General features: G+C 42.6%; 1 protein-coding gene across 12 annotated transcripts in view; it reads left to right on the forward strand.

The window, feature by feature from the left end:
* Positions 1-17,031, forward strand: part of CDK14 (cyclin dependent kinase 14) — a 678,396-nt gene extending 661,365 nt beyond the window's left edge. For 8 of the 12 annotated variants that reach the window (XM_059885772.1, XM_059885771.1, XM_059885778.1 and 5 more), the window contains one exon: positions 13,654-17,031. In XM_059885772.1, the coding sequence (XP_059741755.1) occupies positions 13,654-13,775 (122 nt within the window). In that variant the 3' untranslated portion in view covers positions 13,776-17,031. Of the gene's footprint in view, positions 1-13,631 lie in introns of all 12 variants that reach the window. The other 4 variants (XM_059885775.1, XM_059885768.1, NM_001206776.3 and 1 more) reach the window with 3 other exon arrangements.
* Positions 17,032-17,971: the final 940 nt, after the last annotated feature.

Raw genomic sequence — 17,971 nt, forward strand, 5'->3', positions numbered from 1 at the left:
ATAAAGGACAGCACAGTAGTAAAACTAAGAGTTAGTGCATATTTCCCCTCTTTTTTGAATGTATAGACAAGTACAGAGACTCAAGTGAATAGACAATTTATCAAGGACCTACGGCATCTCTCTGGTGCCTGAAAATGTCCAAATTATCCCCACGGGCTATGTTTCAAAAATGCAATTATTGTGAAGAAACTTCGTTTCTGTGTCACCCAGAGTCCAGGCCTCTCTGGATGTTTCTTGTGGGCAGAAAAAGGCCTTTCCACACCAGGTACTACAAATACCAGCGCTTTATGAGCCTACTACCTTATCTGATTTGATGTCGTCCTGAAAAAGACAACTGTTTACCCATCAGTTTCACAGAGGCAGCTGAGACCTCACGTGTGGGTAGCACACAGCTGCCCTTGGGTTGCAGACGGGCGTGGCAACTCCCCTGGTAAAAAGCCTCCAAGACCTCCCCCCTACATAAAAAATAAAGCCCACAATGCTCAGCAGGACATGTGAGACCCTCCATCCCACCCTTACCTACCCTGCCCACTTCCCCGCATCTATTTCCTGACATCCAAATACATGCCTGCCCCATAGACCGCTCGTTGTATCCCAAAGCACGCTAGGCTATTCGAGACTGCCTTCCTTCCTCCTTTCTACAAGTTAAACTTTTTTGCAATTTTTTAAAACTAATTTTATGTATTTACTTTTGGCTGTGCCGGATCTCCATTGCTGTGCGGGCTTTTCTCTGGTAAGCAGGGGCTACTCTCCTTTATATATTTATTTATTCTAATTGGAGGATAATTACTTTACGATATTATGATGGTTTTGCCGTATATCAGCATGTGTCCCCTCCATCCTGAACTCCTCTCCCGCCTCCCTCCCCAGCCCATCCCTTCAGGCTGTCACAGAGCACCCGCTTCGGGTGCCCTGCGTCATACATCAAACTCCCACTGGCTGCTTTACACATGGTAATGTGTATGTTTCAATGCTGTCCTCTCAAATCATCCCATCCTCTCCTTTTCCATTGAGTCCAAAGTCTGTTCTTTACGTCTGTGTCTGCTTTGCCACCCTGCATGTAGGCTCGTCAGAACAATCTTTCTAGATTTTCTTGTTGCAGACCACTGGCTCTAGGTCATGTGGGCTTCAGGGGCTGCAGTTCCGTGGGCTCTAGAGCCCAGCTCAGTGGCTGTGTGCACGGGCTTAGTTGCATGGTGGCACGTGAAATCTTTCCGGATCAGGGGTCAAACCCCTGTCTCCTGCATTGGCAGGCGGATTTTTTACCACTGAGCCACCAGGGAGGCCCTAAACTTTTATTCATCTCTCAAAGCCCATTTCTTCCTCACTTCCTCGGTCCCTCTGGGATAGCACTGTTACTTTCCACTGACTGAGAGGTGGTTGTTGTCCTGGCAATGGTCGAGGGCAGCAGGGAGGTGCTGGTAATGTTTAACAGCCCTCTCCCCAGAAAGAGCAGAAAAGCCCTGATTGGTCAGTAGTCCATATCCCATGATGTAAATACACCTCCTTCCATTGCCAGTTTCAAGGGTGGCTGTGTTTAACAACAGCTTGCAAAATTCCTGAAAATGTCAACATCAGGCTGTCTCACAAACCAGTTCATGCCAGCTTCAGAACAGCCCTGGGACCTCACTTTAATAGTCTGTCACAGTCTCTTCCCCCACTAAACACTGGACTGCTTTAAAAATAGATGCTCAGTGTCTCCTGAATTGAAGTAGGCAGGCTCAGCCCCTGGTCAGTGAGTGTGGTGTCATTTGCCACAAAGATTCAGGGGATGTTTGCACTTCGTGTCACTTGAGAGTGGTGGCCTTAGCCATCTCCTCCATGCAGCACCACATGGGCATATGTGAATTTAAACAGATGGATTTATTGGAAGTGCAGCTGAGAACTGCGGTGAGGAGCAAGTTGATGGTCTTGAATTCAGCAACCTCATTAGAACACAATGTGATCTGCTGTGGCGTCAATAAAACACTTACAGAGGAAAGCCTGAAATACAGATTCAGAGAGATAAGTGACAAATCCTTTGAGGGGCTGAGAGGAGAGAAGGCTGTAGGTTCAGTTCCCACCTTCTTTTCAACAGATCCTTTGCCATTCTTTATGTGGAACCTTTGTCTTACTCTTGTGGCTCACAATTTGGGATTGGAACATCAGCATATTTGAGTTCATGCAGTAAAGTGCAAAGCTGGCTGGCTCTGTTTTTATAATCAACTTGGAAATAACAACATATCAATCCTGTTGTTCCTATTAGGGTGACCAACTCCCTCTGGTTTACTCCAGATTTGAAATTGGAAGTCCTGAATCCTGGAAACTCCTTCAGTCCTGACAGAGTGGGACATTGGCCATCCCAGTTCCTGTAAAGGCTGTGCTTCCTATAGTGAACGCTCTGGGTCCTTAGACTAGGAATATACCTCCTGCGGCTGGTATGTCAGGAGACGCTGGAACCAGTGACTAGAACTTTTTTGAAAGCCCAGTTTATAAAATTTGTTCTCCTCTTAGGGTTATGGTACTATTTTTCAGGCACATTCTTTAAGTGAGAAGATACACAGAAATGCTACATGTGCACAAAATTTGCTATTTATTTCTCATAATGATATACGTGTCCCAAATCTATTACGTATTCTCAGAACTTGTCTTAGGTAGGAGAGAAATACAGCAGCTTGTTATGATGGGATAACCAGTCTCAAAATCCTTTAAAATATCATATTATGATTTTGGGGGACATACATATCAGATGATACTTCCCAGGTGGTTCAGTGGTAAAGAATCCACCTGTCAGTGCAGGAGACACAGGAGGTACTTTTGATCCCTGGGTTGGGAAGATCCCCTGGAGGAGGAAATAGCAACCCACTCCAGTATTCTCGCTTGAAAAATCCTATGGACAGGAGCCTGGTGGGCTATAGTCCATGGGGTCACAAAGAGTTGGACACGACTGAGTGGGCAGACGCACACACATGTATCAGATGACTTTGCTTGTGGAGAGTCTGAACTTCCATCAATCAGCCCTCGGTGGTTTGTCGTTCAGTACCACTGTTCATCGGAGAAGGCAATGGCACCCCACTCCGGTACTCTTGCCTGGAAAATCCCATGGACAGAGGAGCCTGGTAGGCTGAAGTCGATGGGGTCGCTGAGGGTCAGACACGACTGAGCGACTTCACTTTCACTTTTCACTTTCATGCATTGGAGAAGGAAATGGCAACCCACTCCAGTGTTCTTGCCTGGAGAATCCCAGGGACGGGGGAACCTGGTGGGCTGCCGTCTATGCGGTCGCACAGAGTCGGACACGACGGAAGCGACTCAGCAGCAGCAGCAGCACTGTTCATATGGTGAACACGGGAAAGAGTTGGTGGGGAGCTCAGCTGGGTGTCCAGTGTCCAAATCCTTCACATGACCTTGTTGGACTGTCCTCGCTGTCAGCAGACATTTCCTGGTGGAAATGATGTGTTGTGGTCATGTCCACAACGTGTTACTTTGTGACAGTATCAGATTGTGCCCCACAAGAATAGACGTTTCTCTTATGATATGACATATGTGTTCCTAACTATGTTTAGCAAACTGCCACAGTAAAATTTGTGCAGTTTACAGGAAGAAAGAGAGTAAGCTGCAAAACACTCAAAGTATTCAACATAGTGTTTTAGTATGTTTGAGCTGCTATAACAGCATGCCATAGACACGGTGATTTCTAAACAATAGAAATTTCTTTCTCACAGTCTTTGAGGCTTGGAAGTCCAAAGTCTAGGCACCAGCAGATCTAGTGTCTAGGGAGGACCCTCCTCCCTCTCTTGCTGAGTCCTCAGCTTGACAGAAGGGACGAGAGAGCTCTCTGGGATCTCTTAGTTGTTTAGTCGCTAAGTCGGTAAGTCATGTACAACTCTTTGCGACCCCATGGACTGTGGCCCATCATGTTTCCTGGAGCGGGTTGCCATTTCCTCCTCCAGGAGATCTTCTGAGCTGGGGATCAAACCCATATCTCTTGCATCTCCTGCTTTGGCAGGCAAATTCTTTACCTCTGAGCCACCAAGAAAGCCGGAGTCTCTATATAAGGGCACTAATCCCATTCACATGGACTCCACGTGAAATACCATCACACTGGGGCTTAGGTTTCAACCTGTGAATTTGAGGGGGGATACAGAGATTCAGTCTATAGCACATAGCACTCACAAGAGCTATGAAAAAACTACTCAAAATACTAGCATAGTTTACAGGTGAAGGAAGTTTGGTAGAAGGATTGAGGCTGCCAAATTTGGATCGAAAGGGCAAAATGTGCAGAGACCCAGGAGAACTATACAATAAACAATACCAGGAGTGGCCAAAGCAAGCCGAGATGAAAGCAGACAGCGTGTACAGTACTGTAGACCCTTTCAGCTTGCACGCAAATGTGTTTATATCTCTTGCACAACAGCTGCTGTGACTTAGTGGCTCAAAACTGTAAGACCGGCAGGAACTCGCTCGCATGAACCAACACGACTTCTGGTTTATGCTGACACTGTTCTCTATTTACCAATCAAATGTGATCTAGAAATACGTTTTAGCTTTGCAGATTTCTGCTGAATAAGATGATTCATGAGACAGATTCAAATTGTAGGTGATCATATATATTGAATTCAAAAAAAAAAACCCTTAGCATGAAATTTTCTTGTGCTTCAACACTTTGGACAGTAATAACTAGACAGCTTTTAATTTGAAAGAAAAAAAAAAATCCACCCAAAATGAAGTCACATCTCCTTTCAGATCTTTTAATTAAAGTCAGACATGAACTCTCGTGTTTCTCTGACTGCTAAATACTTAGAAGTGGTTTTATGAGATTTGTGTGTGTGTGTTTTAAGTTGTAAAAAATGCACACACTGCTGGGTTACATGACTTTGGTTTATTTAAATATAGTTTGGTAGGACTGTAATATATAAGGAAGGCGAAGGGGTCAGAATTCTGTTTAATTAACTTATACCCACTTGGAACCAGTCAATTATAAAGGTATGCCGAACAAATAAAGCTTCACATATGAAATCCTTGAAAAGAATAAGCCGCAGTGGGACTTGTCTGGTGGTCCAGTGTTTGAGACCTCCCCTTCCAATGCAGGGGGTGCAGGTTCGATCCCCGGTCAGGGAACTAATATCCCACATGCCTTGTGTCCCAAAAACCAAAACATAAGACAGAAGCAATATTGTAACAAAGTTAAATTTTACAATTATAATATTTGTAATGAATCATTATAAAATTAATATTGTAACAAAATTAAACAAATTGCAATATTCTAAGCAGAATTAAAGATAAAGACTTTAAAAAAAAATCATTCACACCAAAAAAAATCTTAAAAAAAAGAATAAGCCACTTTGGTGAAGGCTTTCTTATTCTTAACTTTGTCATTAAAAGTATTTCTATGAGGTCTTTCCACCTTAGATTACATGTATATATGCATATGTGTGTATATGATTATATATATGATTTTTATATATTTATGATTATATATGATTGACTATATATATGAATCTTTAAAAGATTAAAATATGCCTTGGTGACTCTCGAAGACCCCAGCACTTCCCCTGCACACTTTTTGCCTTTACTGAGATAGGACGTACTCCCAGGATTGCTGTCCTTTAATCCACATGTGTCAAAAATACGAGTAGTGTTTCACATTTACATAAATCTGATTTAATAAGCAGTCACACCATTGAACTAGAGATTCTTTTCAAACTCGGCTAATTACATATCATATAATGCCTGGTCTTTAATGAGGATTTCAATAAATGTTTGTTGATAATGATGATTATTAAAATGATATGTAAAGTCAGTCTCCCTGTACAAGAAATGCTTTGTTTTGAAATGTTAGACTTAAAGCTTTGCCTAAAAATTTTTAATTAAAATCACCACTTTGGCAAGAAGCTTAAAATGTGCAAAGTCGCTGCAATTAGTGCATTGTGCATCCATATGGGTGTTACCAAACAGCTTTCAACTTAAAGGATTTGGGCTATTTTGAGTGATGGACCTTCTGTTAAGCTTAAAACAAAGCCCAGCTATCTCTACATTCGTTTTAATTAATATTCTCTTGTTAGTCTCAAAGATGCGTTCTCTTCTGGGGAGTACTGCAGGGATTATCACAAATCAGAAACAAGTTACAGAAGCAGGTCTGACTCATTTTCTGCTCCCTTCTGTCTCATAGCATTTCTCCCCCCCGACCCGCCCCAAGCAGCTTCAGTGCAATGTCAGAGTCCCTGGAAATCACTGATTTCAGATGTTCTCAAAGAAAACCTATATTTCTAGCCAAGTCACAGCATAATTAAACTCACCAAAAAAAAAAAAAAATGAACAAATTAAACCGTCCCTAGATCTTTGGAATTCTGTGTGAAGTTTAAAATATATCATTTTGAGTCCAACATTCCTATAAAATCTACAGGGTAAAATTTGAGTGTATATGTTGTATAAATACAGCTGAGTCCATGTGTCATATATGTGTATATTTGTATATATACATGATATTTCTACTTCAGAGAGGTTCATAGTTGCCTCCGTGCTTGGGGTTTAGCAACCTTATTTGTGTGGACTTAATTTTCTACAGCGAAGAGTTGACTCATTGGAAAAGACTCTGATGCTGGGAGGGATTGGGGGCAGGAGGAGAAGGGGACGACAGAGGATGAGATGGCTGGATGGCATCACTGACTCGATGGACGTGAGTCTCAGTGAACTCCGGGAGTTGGTGATGGACAGGGAGGCCTAGTGTGCTGCGATTCATGGGGTCGCAAAGAGTCGGACACGACTGAGCAACTAAACTGAACTGAATTTTCTACAGTAGCAAGCTCTGCTGGAGGATTAATTAGCTACAAAAGATTAATTTGATTGTTTCAGTTTAGTATTTTAAGCAAAATCAAATTCAAAATGGCACAGCCTGGTGGGTTTTTGGTTTGTTTTTCTTTTTTCCCTGGATATTTTTCATGTGAATCTTATTAATATGGTACTTGGGGAAGAAAAGCTTTCTGGTCTTTTTTTTTTTTCTTCTTTCATTAAGTCAGAAGAAATTCTGTAGGTGCTTGTGTGTTTGTTGAGGCCCGGATTTTTTAACTATTTTCAAACATCTCCCCTACAACCACTCTCCATATGCCTTCAGAAAGATAATCACTCCAATGACCTCTGGAGTCCTCTGACTACTGGAAGGCCCACTTTAGGCCAACTGTGAATGCTGGTTTCAAAAGTAGACAGCGAAACTGATCCCCCCAAATGTTCATCAAATTCTTAAGAATAAGATAAATGTGAAAATTACAAGGAGGCTTCCCTGGTGGCTCAACAGGTAAAGAATTCACCTTCAGGGCAGGAGACACGGGTTCGATCCCTGGGTCAGGAAGATCCCCTGGAGGAAGAAATGGCAACCCACTCCAGTATTCTTGCCTGGAGAATCCCATGGACAGAGGAGCCTGGTGGGCTACAGTCCATGGGGTCACAAAGAGTTGGATACTACTGAAGTGACTTCACACAAAACAGAATTGTAATTTACCAGAACACATGGGTAAAATAATTCATCCAATATATGAGTGGAAAGGCATAAAATCATTAAGTCCACGCAGTCCATGGGGTCAAAAAGTTGGACACGACTGAGCGACTTCACTTTCATTTTTCACTTTCATGCATTGGAAAAGGAAATGGCAACCCACTCCAGTGTTCTTGCCTGGAGAATCCCAGGGACGGGGGAGCCTGGTGGGCTGCCGTCTATGGGGTCACACAGAGTCGGTCACGACTGATGCTACTTAGCAGCAGCAGCAGCAGAACACACCATAGCAGGTTCTGTTTCTTTTTTTTTTTTCCTTTCTAATTTTATTCCAGCATTATGGAAATTCATTCCCTCTAGCCACTAGATTTGGGACAAAGATACTCTGTTTTTCCCATATTGCCTGAACTTTTCATTTTTATTTCCTTTTTGTAAGCATGTGATTAATTATATACCTATCTTTAAATTCCTCCTTACATGCTGGTCTTTTGGGTACTACATTTGAAGTGAAGGGAATAATGGAATTAGTTTTGTTCTAGATGAGAAGTAGATAAAAGATAAAGATGGTCAAATAGCACACACTGGTTTTCTTGAAGGGAGGCTAACTATTTTATAATTCTATACTGTCTTTGCTACCACAAGGCAGTTTCCTATCAAATTTTTTCCCTTTCTGTTAGGCATCTTTACAAAGAATTCCCTCAAATAGAAATGAGTGGATTACCCTGCATCTTCACATACATCCTGGTGAATATCCCCTTCACAATTTAGGGGATGAAAGGAAAACCTACAGTTGTTTTAATTTGGAGGAAAAATAATCACTTCTCTCCAGTGAGGCTTGGGGGGGGGGTGGCAAAAAATGGGGCAGAGCCTTCCTGTAGAAAAAAGGAATACTTTGTGGAGGGGCAGTGCAGCAGGGTTAAAAAAAAATGGAAAATAAAACAAACATAGAACCTTCTAGTGGGTAAAGAGGCCAGTGAAAGACCATCTGGTACAGGCACCCTGAGCTGGGCTCCTTGGGCTGTGTTGTCCCGCAAGCATGTAAACTGCACGTGTGCACGTGTGTGTGGGTGTGTGTGTGTGTGTGTACACATAGAGATTTAACAGGGAGCACAGAGGGAATTAGAAAGAGCCTGGCCCGTTTTTAATTTGGGTCTGTTTGCTTGCATTGAGCACTTAAGGGCTTCTACATTCAGTTTGCTCAAAAGAGTGATGAAGCGCTCCTTGCTTATGCCTCAAATCAGAAATGCATGAAGTGCGGCTGCAGAGATAATACATTTTCCCCAAAGGCTTTGGCTGAGCAAATTAGGTGTCAATGGGGTGCCTGCGCAGGCAGTACTCTCTCTAATTAGTCTCTTGAGCCTAGTTGGTGGCGGGTATGAGATGATCTAATCAATTGGTCTGTGTCTGATGGTTCGTGTAAAAACCCTACCAGGCAGACTCTCTCCCACAGGTCACCCACCTGCACAGCGGGGCTGCTCATTTTCATTTTTCATCTCTTCCATCACATGACGCTGACAGTTGGTTTTAAGAAAATTGAATCCAAAAAATATCTAGTTCATAGGGCACATGGGTCAGAGCGAAGTTGCATTATGGGTACCAGCGATCCAATTAATTAATATTTATAGCCGAGAAGTTCTATGTAGATATTTCTGAATAAGGATTTTATCAATAAAATGCAATTTCCGCTTTAAAACATTCGTTTCTAGAGAAAGAACGTTGTGAAAACAGAAAGCAGGATACCAATGGTATCTGTTAATCTTATGGTTTCTAGACCTCGGAGTTGATGTGCGTGTAGTTGAGCCTATCATTGATGTTCAGTTTCATTTTTGTTATGTGTGCAGTGCATTTGAATAATCTCTCGCATAAATGTAAGGGCAGGATTTTGCTATTGTACCTTGCTTCCCTATGAATGCGGTGTGCCATCTCTCCTTCGTCCCTATCCCCACCTGTCAAATGCATGACTACATTTAGACTTTAGGGACTTTTTCTACCTCATATGCAGTCCTTAAAATCTGAAATGGATGCTGATGCTGCCCAAGGATGAAGAATGGCCATCCGAGCTGCCGGTGACCAGCGTCAGGCAGCGAAGCGGGCACAGCTTGGGCTCAGCTTCTCATAGAGATGGGAAAGAGTCTAGCTCTCACGGGCACCTCCCTTCTTTTCATATTATTGGCTCCTTCCATTGAATGTCTGAGCCTCAACCTAAGTAACAGACTTTTCATCATCACTGTTTTCACCACTTACTATCCAATTACAATTAGTATGTTTATCCTTTATTCCCCAACTCTGCTTATGCCCTGGGTTAGGTCCGTAGGATTCTCCTAGAATTTATGGCCAAAGAATCAGGGCAAAGGCAAGGACACAAACAATCAATGTGTCTCTGAAATCAGTCCAGTAGGACAGTTACATGCTGTGGACAATTTATGGTTACATGAAATCAAATATGCGTGCGTACTACGTCGCTTCAGTCATGTCCAACTCGTTAGAAGGCCCATGGATTGTAGTCCGCCAGGCTCCTCTATCCATGGGATTTCCCAGGCAAGAACACTGGAGTGGGTTACCATGCCCTCCTCCAGGGGATTGTCCTGACCCAGGGATCGAACTCGCATCTCTTACACAATGTACATCTCTTACATTGGCAGGTGGGTTCTTTACCACTCCAGCCACCTGGGAAGCCCGAAGTCAAATATACTGCAAATCAAGTCATTTCTTTCTTTCAAAGAGAATGTCATGGAGTTTAAAAAAAAAAAAGTTCAGCCTATAGGCAGGTGTTAATTGGACCCAGGCTTCTCAGCCTGCAGGGTATCTGGAGATGGCCTGCTCTGTCCCCAGCCCTTCGGTCTTTACGCAACAGCAGAGGCACAGCATGTGCCCCCCGTCACCGTGCCAGGGGGAGTTTAACATCTGAGAACATATTCCACTCCCAGGGTCTCCAAGTCTACCTTTCTCCTTCCTGTTCAAACTGCAGTTGTTTGCTGAGGACCTGCCCTGGATCTGGGCTATGCTCTAGGGACATGATGGCCAACAAAACCAAGCCTACTCAGGAACACAGTGATGCTCCTAGGCGCTCCCCCACAGTAAATGCCCCCACACATCAGGAACACTGCAGGAAGTCTCTAATTCAGAAGGTCAGCTTGGGGGCCAGGTCTGCATTCTGCCAATAAAAGTGGTGGAGTGGAGGAGAGCCGAGTAATGACTGCTTCACCTGGGTGTGGCTGTCGGAACTCTGTCTTGGCAAGCAGACGTCAGGACAAACCCCGACTCCTGTTTGGTCAGGGTGGACAGGCCTCCTGGAAGAACTGGCATCTCTTAGAAGAAAACAATAGGGGTGAGTCTTCAGGACCTTAGATTTGACAATGGAGTTTTAGATATGACATGGACCTCTCAGGTGGCTCAGACAGTAAAGAATCTGCCCGCAGTGCAGGAGACCTGGGTTCAGTCCCTGGGTCAGGAAGATCCCCTGGAGAAGGGAATGGCAACCCACTCTAGTATTCTTGCCTGGATAGAATTCCATGAATAGAAGAGCCTGGCAGGCTACAGTCCATGTGATCACAAAGAGTTTGACACAACTGAGCCACTAACACTAAAAAACCACAAGCAACAAAAGAAAAAAAAATGGATAAGATGGACATCATCAAAATTAAAATGTTTGTACATCAAAGGACACTATCAATACACTAAAAAGGCATCCCACAGAATGGGAGTATATATTTGCAAATCAAGAGATTACCATCCAAAATATGTATTTTTTTAAAACTCCTATAACTCAACAACAAACAGCCCAATTTAAAAATGGGTGAAGGACTTGAATATTTCATTCAAAGAAAAAATATATATTTCTTCAAATGAAATATACAGATGGCCAACAAGCACATGAAAAGGTGTTAAGCATCACCAGTCATAAGGGGAATGCAAATCAAAATCACAGTGAGATACCAGTTCACATCCACTAGTTTTTCTATAATTAAGAAAAAGCAAACACACAAAAAAACAGAAAATACCAAATGTTAGCAAGGCTGTGGAGAAATTAGAACCTTTGTGTATTTCTGGTGGGATTATAAAATGTTGCAGCCACTGTGGAAAATGATTTGCCAGTTCCTCAAGAAGCTAACGGAGAAGGCAATGGCACCCCACTCCAGTACTATTGCCTAGAAAATCCCATGGACAGAGGAGCCTGGTGGGCTGCAGTCCATGAGGTCGCTAAGAGTCGGACACGACTGAGCGACTTCACTTTCACTTTCACTTTTCACTTTCCTGCATTGGAGAAGGAAATGGCAACCCACTCCAGTGTTCTTGCCTGGAGAGACCCAGAGATGGGGGAGCCTGGTGGGCTGCTGTATATGGAGTCGCACAGAGTCGGACACGACGGAAGCAACTTAGCAGCAGCAAGAAGCTAAACAGAATTACTGTATGGCCCAGCAATTCCACTTCTAATTGTTACCCAGGGAGTCAAACAAATATTTGTATGTGCATGTTCATAGCAGGACTATTCACAATAGCCAAAAGGTGAAAGTAACCCAAATATACATCAATTCATGAATAGATAAACATAATGTCTTATATTCATATAATGGAATATTATTCAGCCATAAAAAGGAATGAGGTACTGGGACAAGCTACAACATGGGTGAACTTTAGGAACATTATGTTAAGTCAAAGAAACCAGACATCACATATTATATGATTCCATTTACATGAAATTTCCAGAATAGGTACATATGTAGAGACAGAAAGTAGATTCATTGCTGCCAGAGGCTGGGGGCAAGGGAAGAATGGGAGTAAAGGATACAAGAAGTATAAGTAAAGAATATAAGCTATCCTTTGGGGGTGACAGAAGTGTTTTGGAATTAAATAGAGGTGCCAGTTGCACAGCGTTGTGAAGGCACTAAGTGCCAGTTAATTACATGCTCTGCTCGCATGCTCAGTCGCTGAGTCGTGTCCGACTCTTTGCAACCTCATGGACTGTAGCCCGCCAGGCTCCTCTGTCCATGGGATTTTCTAGGCAAGAATACTGGAGTGGGTTGCCATTTCCTTCTCCACAGGATCTTCCCAACTCAGGGGTTGTACACTTGTAAGATGGTTAATTTTGTGTTATATGAATTTCATGTCAATTTTTAGAACAAGGTGGAAAGTTAACCTTTTAAAAATCCTCATAGTAGGTGGGGGGAGGGGGATGAGTAGAGGGCAGAAAGGATACTATTCTAATGGTTGTTCACTGTCAGATGGGAGCTTTCTGCTTCCTTGGTCAAGGACGTGCCATTCAGGATGACACGGTAGGGCAACTGTACTATGAGGTCTCGACAGGGGCCGTGGGGTCCTGTCTGCACAGGAAGGGGACCATGTGGCACTGTGGAAGGGGACAGGTGACCTCCAGCTTCTCTACTGAGATAATGAGTTGGTCCTGGGCCTCCATGGAGATGGATAGAATCTCTCGGCTGTGTGCCTTGACCTTGGCAGCATTTCTTTTCACCCTTCCTAGCAAGACATTCTTTTCCTATCCTAGAAACTCAATGAAAATGCTGAAGAGCCAAAAAGAAACAGAGAGAGAAGCAGAGTGAACATTCCTCCTTTCTTCTGGAATGATTCACGTTCCATTCGGAAGCAGTTACCAAATTTAAGCAGGCATCACTGGAAACCCACAGTTGTATGCAGGGTGGTGGGAAGAGCCTAGCAATTCAGGTCATGCTGGCCAATTTTCATTCTGCTGAAACTAGGTCTGATAGTCGGCACCGTGGACTTACATGCAGCTGGATTTAAAAGGAAAAAAGAAAGAATGTGATCCATTTTTCTATTTCGTGCCCAAAAAATGAATACGATCTGTCTTTTTAATGATCTGTATGATGCCACAGGCACTTAATTAAGACCAGTATTAGTGCTAATGACTTGGGGAAGGAGATTTGCTGAATTTCTTTTTCTCTAAATAATCCAAGAGGAGGTTAGACCATTTGAATTCATGGAGTTGAATTATTTTAATGGAAGAAAATGCAATCAGAACATTTGTTTATCGTATTATAAGAACTGTCTTGGCTAAAGAGAATGCTCAAGGTAGCTGTGGGGAAAAAATGGACAGGCTCACTTTGGCCTGAGCATTTTCGATGTCTTGTGTGATTTTGGAAAAAGAATGCTGTAAGATTTGTTTGTTTTGTTTTTTAACATATAACAGTTTTCTCTTTTCCTCCTTCCAGGATTAAGTTGTCATCGTTCTGGGGAGAAAAAAAAAATTAATGAAGTGGCCAATAATACGAAGGGATTCATGGATCAGTTTCCTTTCACTCCCTGGGGTGGATTTCACTTAGAAGAAAATTGAAGCTGGCAAGACCCTGTTTTCTCCGCAATTTATTTAAAACCTTGCACGCATTTGGATACCTTGTGATTTCCAAGAACTATGTGAAGATTAAGTTTTGCTTACTGATACATGGCATGTATTCTTTTCAGTCTTTTGTGTTTGATTTTGTTTGATTTCCCTCTGCACCGCGGCGTCTCTGTAAAGGTTTTTATGCTTTCACCAGCCATGTCTTAAATACATTAAGACAACACACTCGGTGTTCACACTTCTTCAGTAATGTCTGTACTTGAAAGCCACACAGTGGCATAAAACAATGTGTGTTTTCTTTGAGAACAGTGCACATTTTGCAGCCACCAGGAAGGAAAATTGTAGCTAAGCAAACCCATGTTCTCTGACTGACTTGACAACTTAGTCTCTGGCGGTGGAGCACCACTTGTCTCTTCCCTTTTGAGAACGTTTGCAAATGTGCTTTTTTTTTCCCCCCCTCGGAAACAACTGCACATTTATATACGATATCGGAATCTGCTTAGCATTTTCAAACCACACAGCATGACTGTTCTCCGAGCAGGCTGGAAGTGAAGAAACAAATAGGAAACATTAAGAACAAAGACAGGGATAAATCGCTTCCTTTTGAACCTCTGGAAATTGAGGTAACTTTTTACATGTTTTCTGGGTCTTGTAACATCTTATTTTTTCCATCCACTTTGTTATGCTTTGTATTTTCTAAATGGTGAAAAGTGAGGAACAGAACGTTTAAATCATGGGTGCAAAAAGAATTATATCTTCTGGATGAGCCCCGAATACTGTCTTTACTAGTCAACATTGAAAAAGCAGATTACCAAGTTATCCAGAGTGTGAAATTTTCCCGTTTACACCAAAGCACCTTTGAACCACATTTTTTTTTTTAATTTTAAACATTCCAAGCTGATTGGAAGGCATCATTGGGTACCCTAACTGTAAATGGTCTCCGGGAATAACTGTACGGATGCAGGTGTTAGAAACAAGGCAGGAGTCTTGCTTTAAAGATGGAAAGGGGTGGGGAATAGAAAGGCCCGGCTTCCCTTGTTTAAGAAGCTGAGAGACCTTGGAGGATGAAGGCGAATATGTGACACGGCGCGAGATGTGGACTGCATATGTGGACTTGGATCCACAGGGATCGCTGCCTGGCACAGATCTGTTCCTGGTGGGGCAGCCCCTGCTGCAGATGCCAAATAACACAGGCTAATGGGGAAGTTAGGAAGCTTCATCTAGAGCCTGAAACCTTGCTCCTCAGGACACCAGTTCCTATGGAAATCCCGGCGTGTACCTTGTTTTACATTTCCTGTTAGGAGAGTAGCACTTTCTTGGGTCAAGAATAGGAATTACCAGCCAGCTTGACAAAGACTTTGCCCTGCGCCTCAGGTGAAGGAAAAGCTTTTCTGTGGTCAAACCCAGTACACATAGGAAATCCGACCCAGAATTTCTTAACATTAAAACGGTACTTTCCCTGGAATGGGATGTGAGGATAGATGTTAAGGTCACAGTCCATCTTGTCCCCAAAGTAGCAATCATTGTAAGCTTCTAAGTGCTAAGCCATTTACTGCTTGATTTTAAAGAGAGGAAAAGTTATCCAAGGCTATCCAAATGTTTAATCTTTGCCACCTAGAACTCCTTCCTATTCTTCCACACATTCCAACTCTTTGGAAGTCTGCAGAGGGATTTTGACTTAATGTGTATTTACGTTAGGATTTCTTAAAGTAAACATGGAAAGAAAACTTGACCTGCAATCAGAAAACAAGCCTCTCCTGTGATTTGTTTGAATTATTCATTCTGCGGGAGAGGCACAGCTTTTGTACTTAATGAAGTTTAAACCAAGGGCAACTGATGATGAAGTCTTGCTACATAATAAGCTTTCTAACTTGAAAATTTGAAGATATTTAATGTTTAAAGACTTCAGTTAGAAATGTTAAGTTATGCACAGATCTATGACCCTATTACTGACAGTTTCTCTTGCAAAATGAAATGTGATACTTCTCAGTAGAAGGAATATGTTTTATTACAGTGACGTGTTTCAGAAGGGCCTCACTTAGGAGACTTCTGGTTCCCCTTGCTTGCCGCTGGTACGGGACATCCAAAGTTTCCTTCTCTTTCCTCTCCCACTTGCAACTACCTTTTCCTTTTTTTCCCCTCCTCTCACTGAGGACAGCCGTGAAAATCACTCCAGACTGTGTTCATGAGCAGATTGATTATTCTGTTGAGAAAGCACTGGAATGTTTTGTGAGATATTTTTATATGAAGGAGTAGCTTCAGTTCAAACAGCTGGAATAGTTAGAACATGTTAGCATGGTAGCTATATCCACACGACTGCACACACAGTGCTCCGAAAGGAAACCTGGGACTTCGTTTCCATTGTCTTGAAGGAAGAGTTTGGTTGACTTAAAAATACAAGATACACAGGACGTGGAAAAACAAAATGTATGCAGTACTCAGAAAAACAAACAAACAAACAAAACAGGGGTATAAGGTGGGAATGGCTGTCCATCCAGTGACCCAAGGGTGAGAAGCTATTCCTACCTCCCAAGACTGACGAGAAGAGTCCTCTGAGGAGCCGCCAAGCTTGCAGAAAGCACGGTCTCTTGGTATCCTTTCCTCAGTGTGTACATGATAGCCAGTGTGATCAATACCTTAGGTAATGAGTCTACACAAGATAATCATCTGTGAATATTACTGGTTTTGTAATCTTTGTTATATAAGAGGATGTTTAGGCTGTACATACGGGGGTAGATTATTGCCTGCCCCTTATACATAGGAATATGCTGCATAATTGCATAGAACTTCCATCTCCCTTCCCAGCTTGTAGGCAGAGGAAACCATACATGCTACTGCCTTGTAAATTTCTCAGACACCAAAAACCAAACCAAACAAAGTCAAATCAAATAAGCAGTCTCCTCAGTCACTTCCTATAGCAGCATATTTTAGAGGCACATACGAAATCTAAAGTCTCTAGTTGGGAGTGGATTTTTTAAATTTTTCTTTTATCTTTTTTTTATATATATATATGATACACTGAAATGTGTACTTCCTAACAGGCGGTTGGTACCTAAGAAATGAGCTAGCATCATTCAGAAAACTGTTGTCCTTCAAAATGACACATAGTAAAGGAGAATGGAATAATACATGTTGCATATTTGTTACCAATTGTAATTTGTCTGTATTATGAAAGACGTAATGGTTTGTCAGCTGTCACTGTTGTTTTCTTGTAACATGGTATGGAATAAAGTATAGCAGAATCTCTGTACATTTTCTTGGGACATCTTCTTGGTGAGTCTCAAATAACACCTTATATTCCATCAAAGAAACATTATCTTAAAAACTCTTAGGTACAACCATGCTTAAAGAGTATAGGGACATCCCTGGCAGTCAGTGATTAAGGCTCCCAGCTTCCAATTCAGGGGGCCCAGGTTCAATCCCTGACTGGTGAACTAAGATCCCACAAGCCACACAGTGTGGCCAAAAAAAGAAAAAAGGGGGGGGCGGGTAAGAATAGTGCAAATAAGAGACCAAGTATACATGCTTTTGGATGTGCGGAGGAGTGAGTTAGCTGGGATGTTCCAGGTATCTGTTAAACTCTCCCTTTGCTTGGTTTGCTCAAACTCATGTCCATTGAATTGGTGATGCCATCTCACCCTTGGTTGATCTCTTCTCCTCCTGCCTTCAGTCTTTCCCAGCATCACGGTCTTTTCCAACAAGCTGGCTGTTTGCATCAGGTGGCCAAAGTACTGGGGCTTCAGCGTCAGCATCCGTCCTTCCAATGAATATTCAGGGTTGATTTCCTTTAGGATTGATAAAGGCAAAGGAGAAAGGTGAATAGGTTACCCTCCATTGAATACAAATCAAAGCCTGAACGTGCTGACATTCTGTCAGAGGCATTACTGTTTTTGGAACAGAGCACACTTCTGTGGACCCTGCGGAGCGGGTGCCCGCACCTGACCCAGCACTGCTGGGCGCTGCAGTGGGAAGGACCGTGCCACCTGGGGAGGCCAGTCTCATTTCTATCACCACCTCCTCTTTCCTGTTGGATCTTCATAACCCCAAACAAATCCCCATGAATTGATAATAAAGTTCACACCAGATAGAGCCATCAACTTCTAGATATGCAGTTGGGCGATCATTAAATGTTTCTCCGTGAAGCGAAAATATCAAAATTCATATTTCATGTTAAGAGGAGCTGGACCCCT

This window comes from Bos taurus, chromosome 4 (assembly GCF_002263795.3).
Source record: "Bos taurus isolate L1 Dominette 01449 registration number 42190680 breed Hereford chromosome 4, ARS-UCD2.0, whole genome shotgun sequence".
Lineage (NCBI taxonomy): Eukaryota > Metazoa > Chordata > Mammalia > Artiodactyla > Bovidae > Bos > Bos taurus.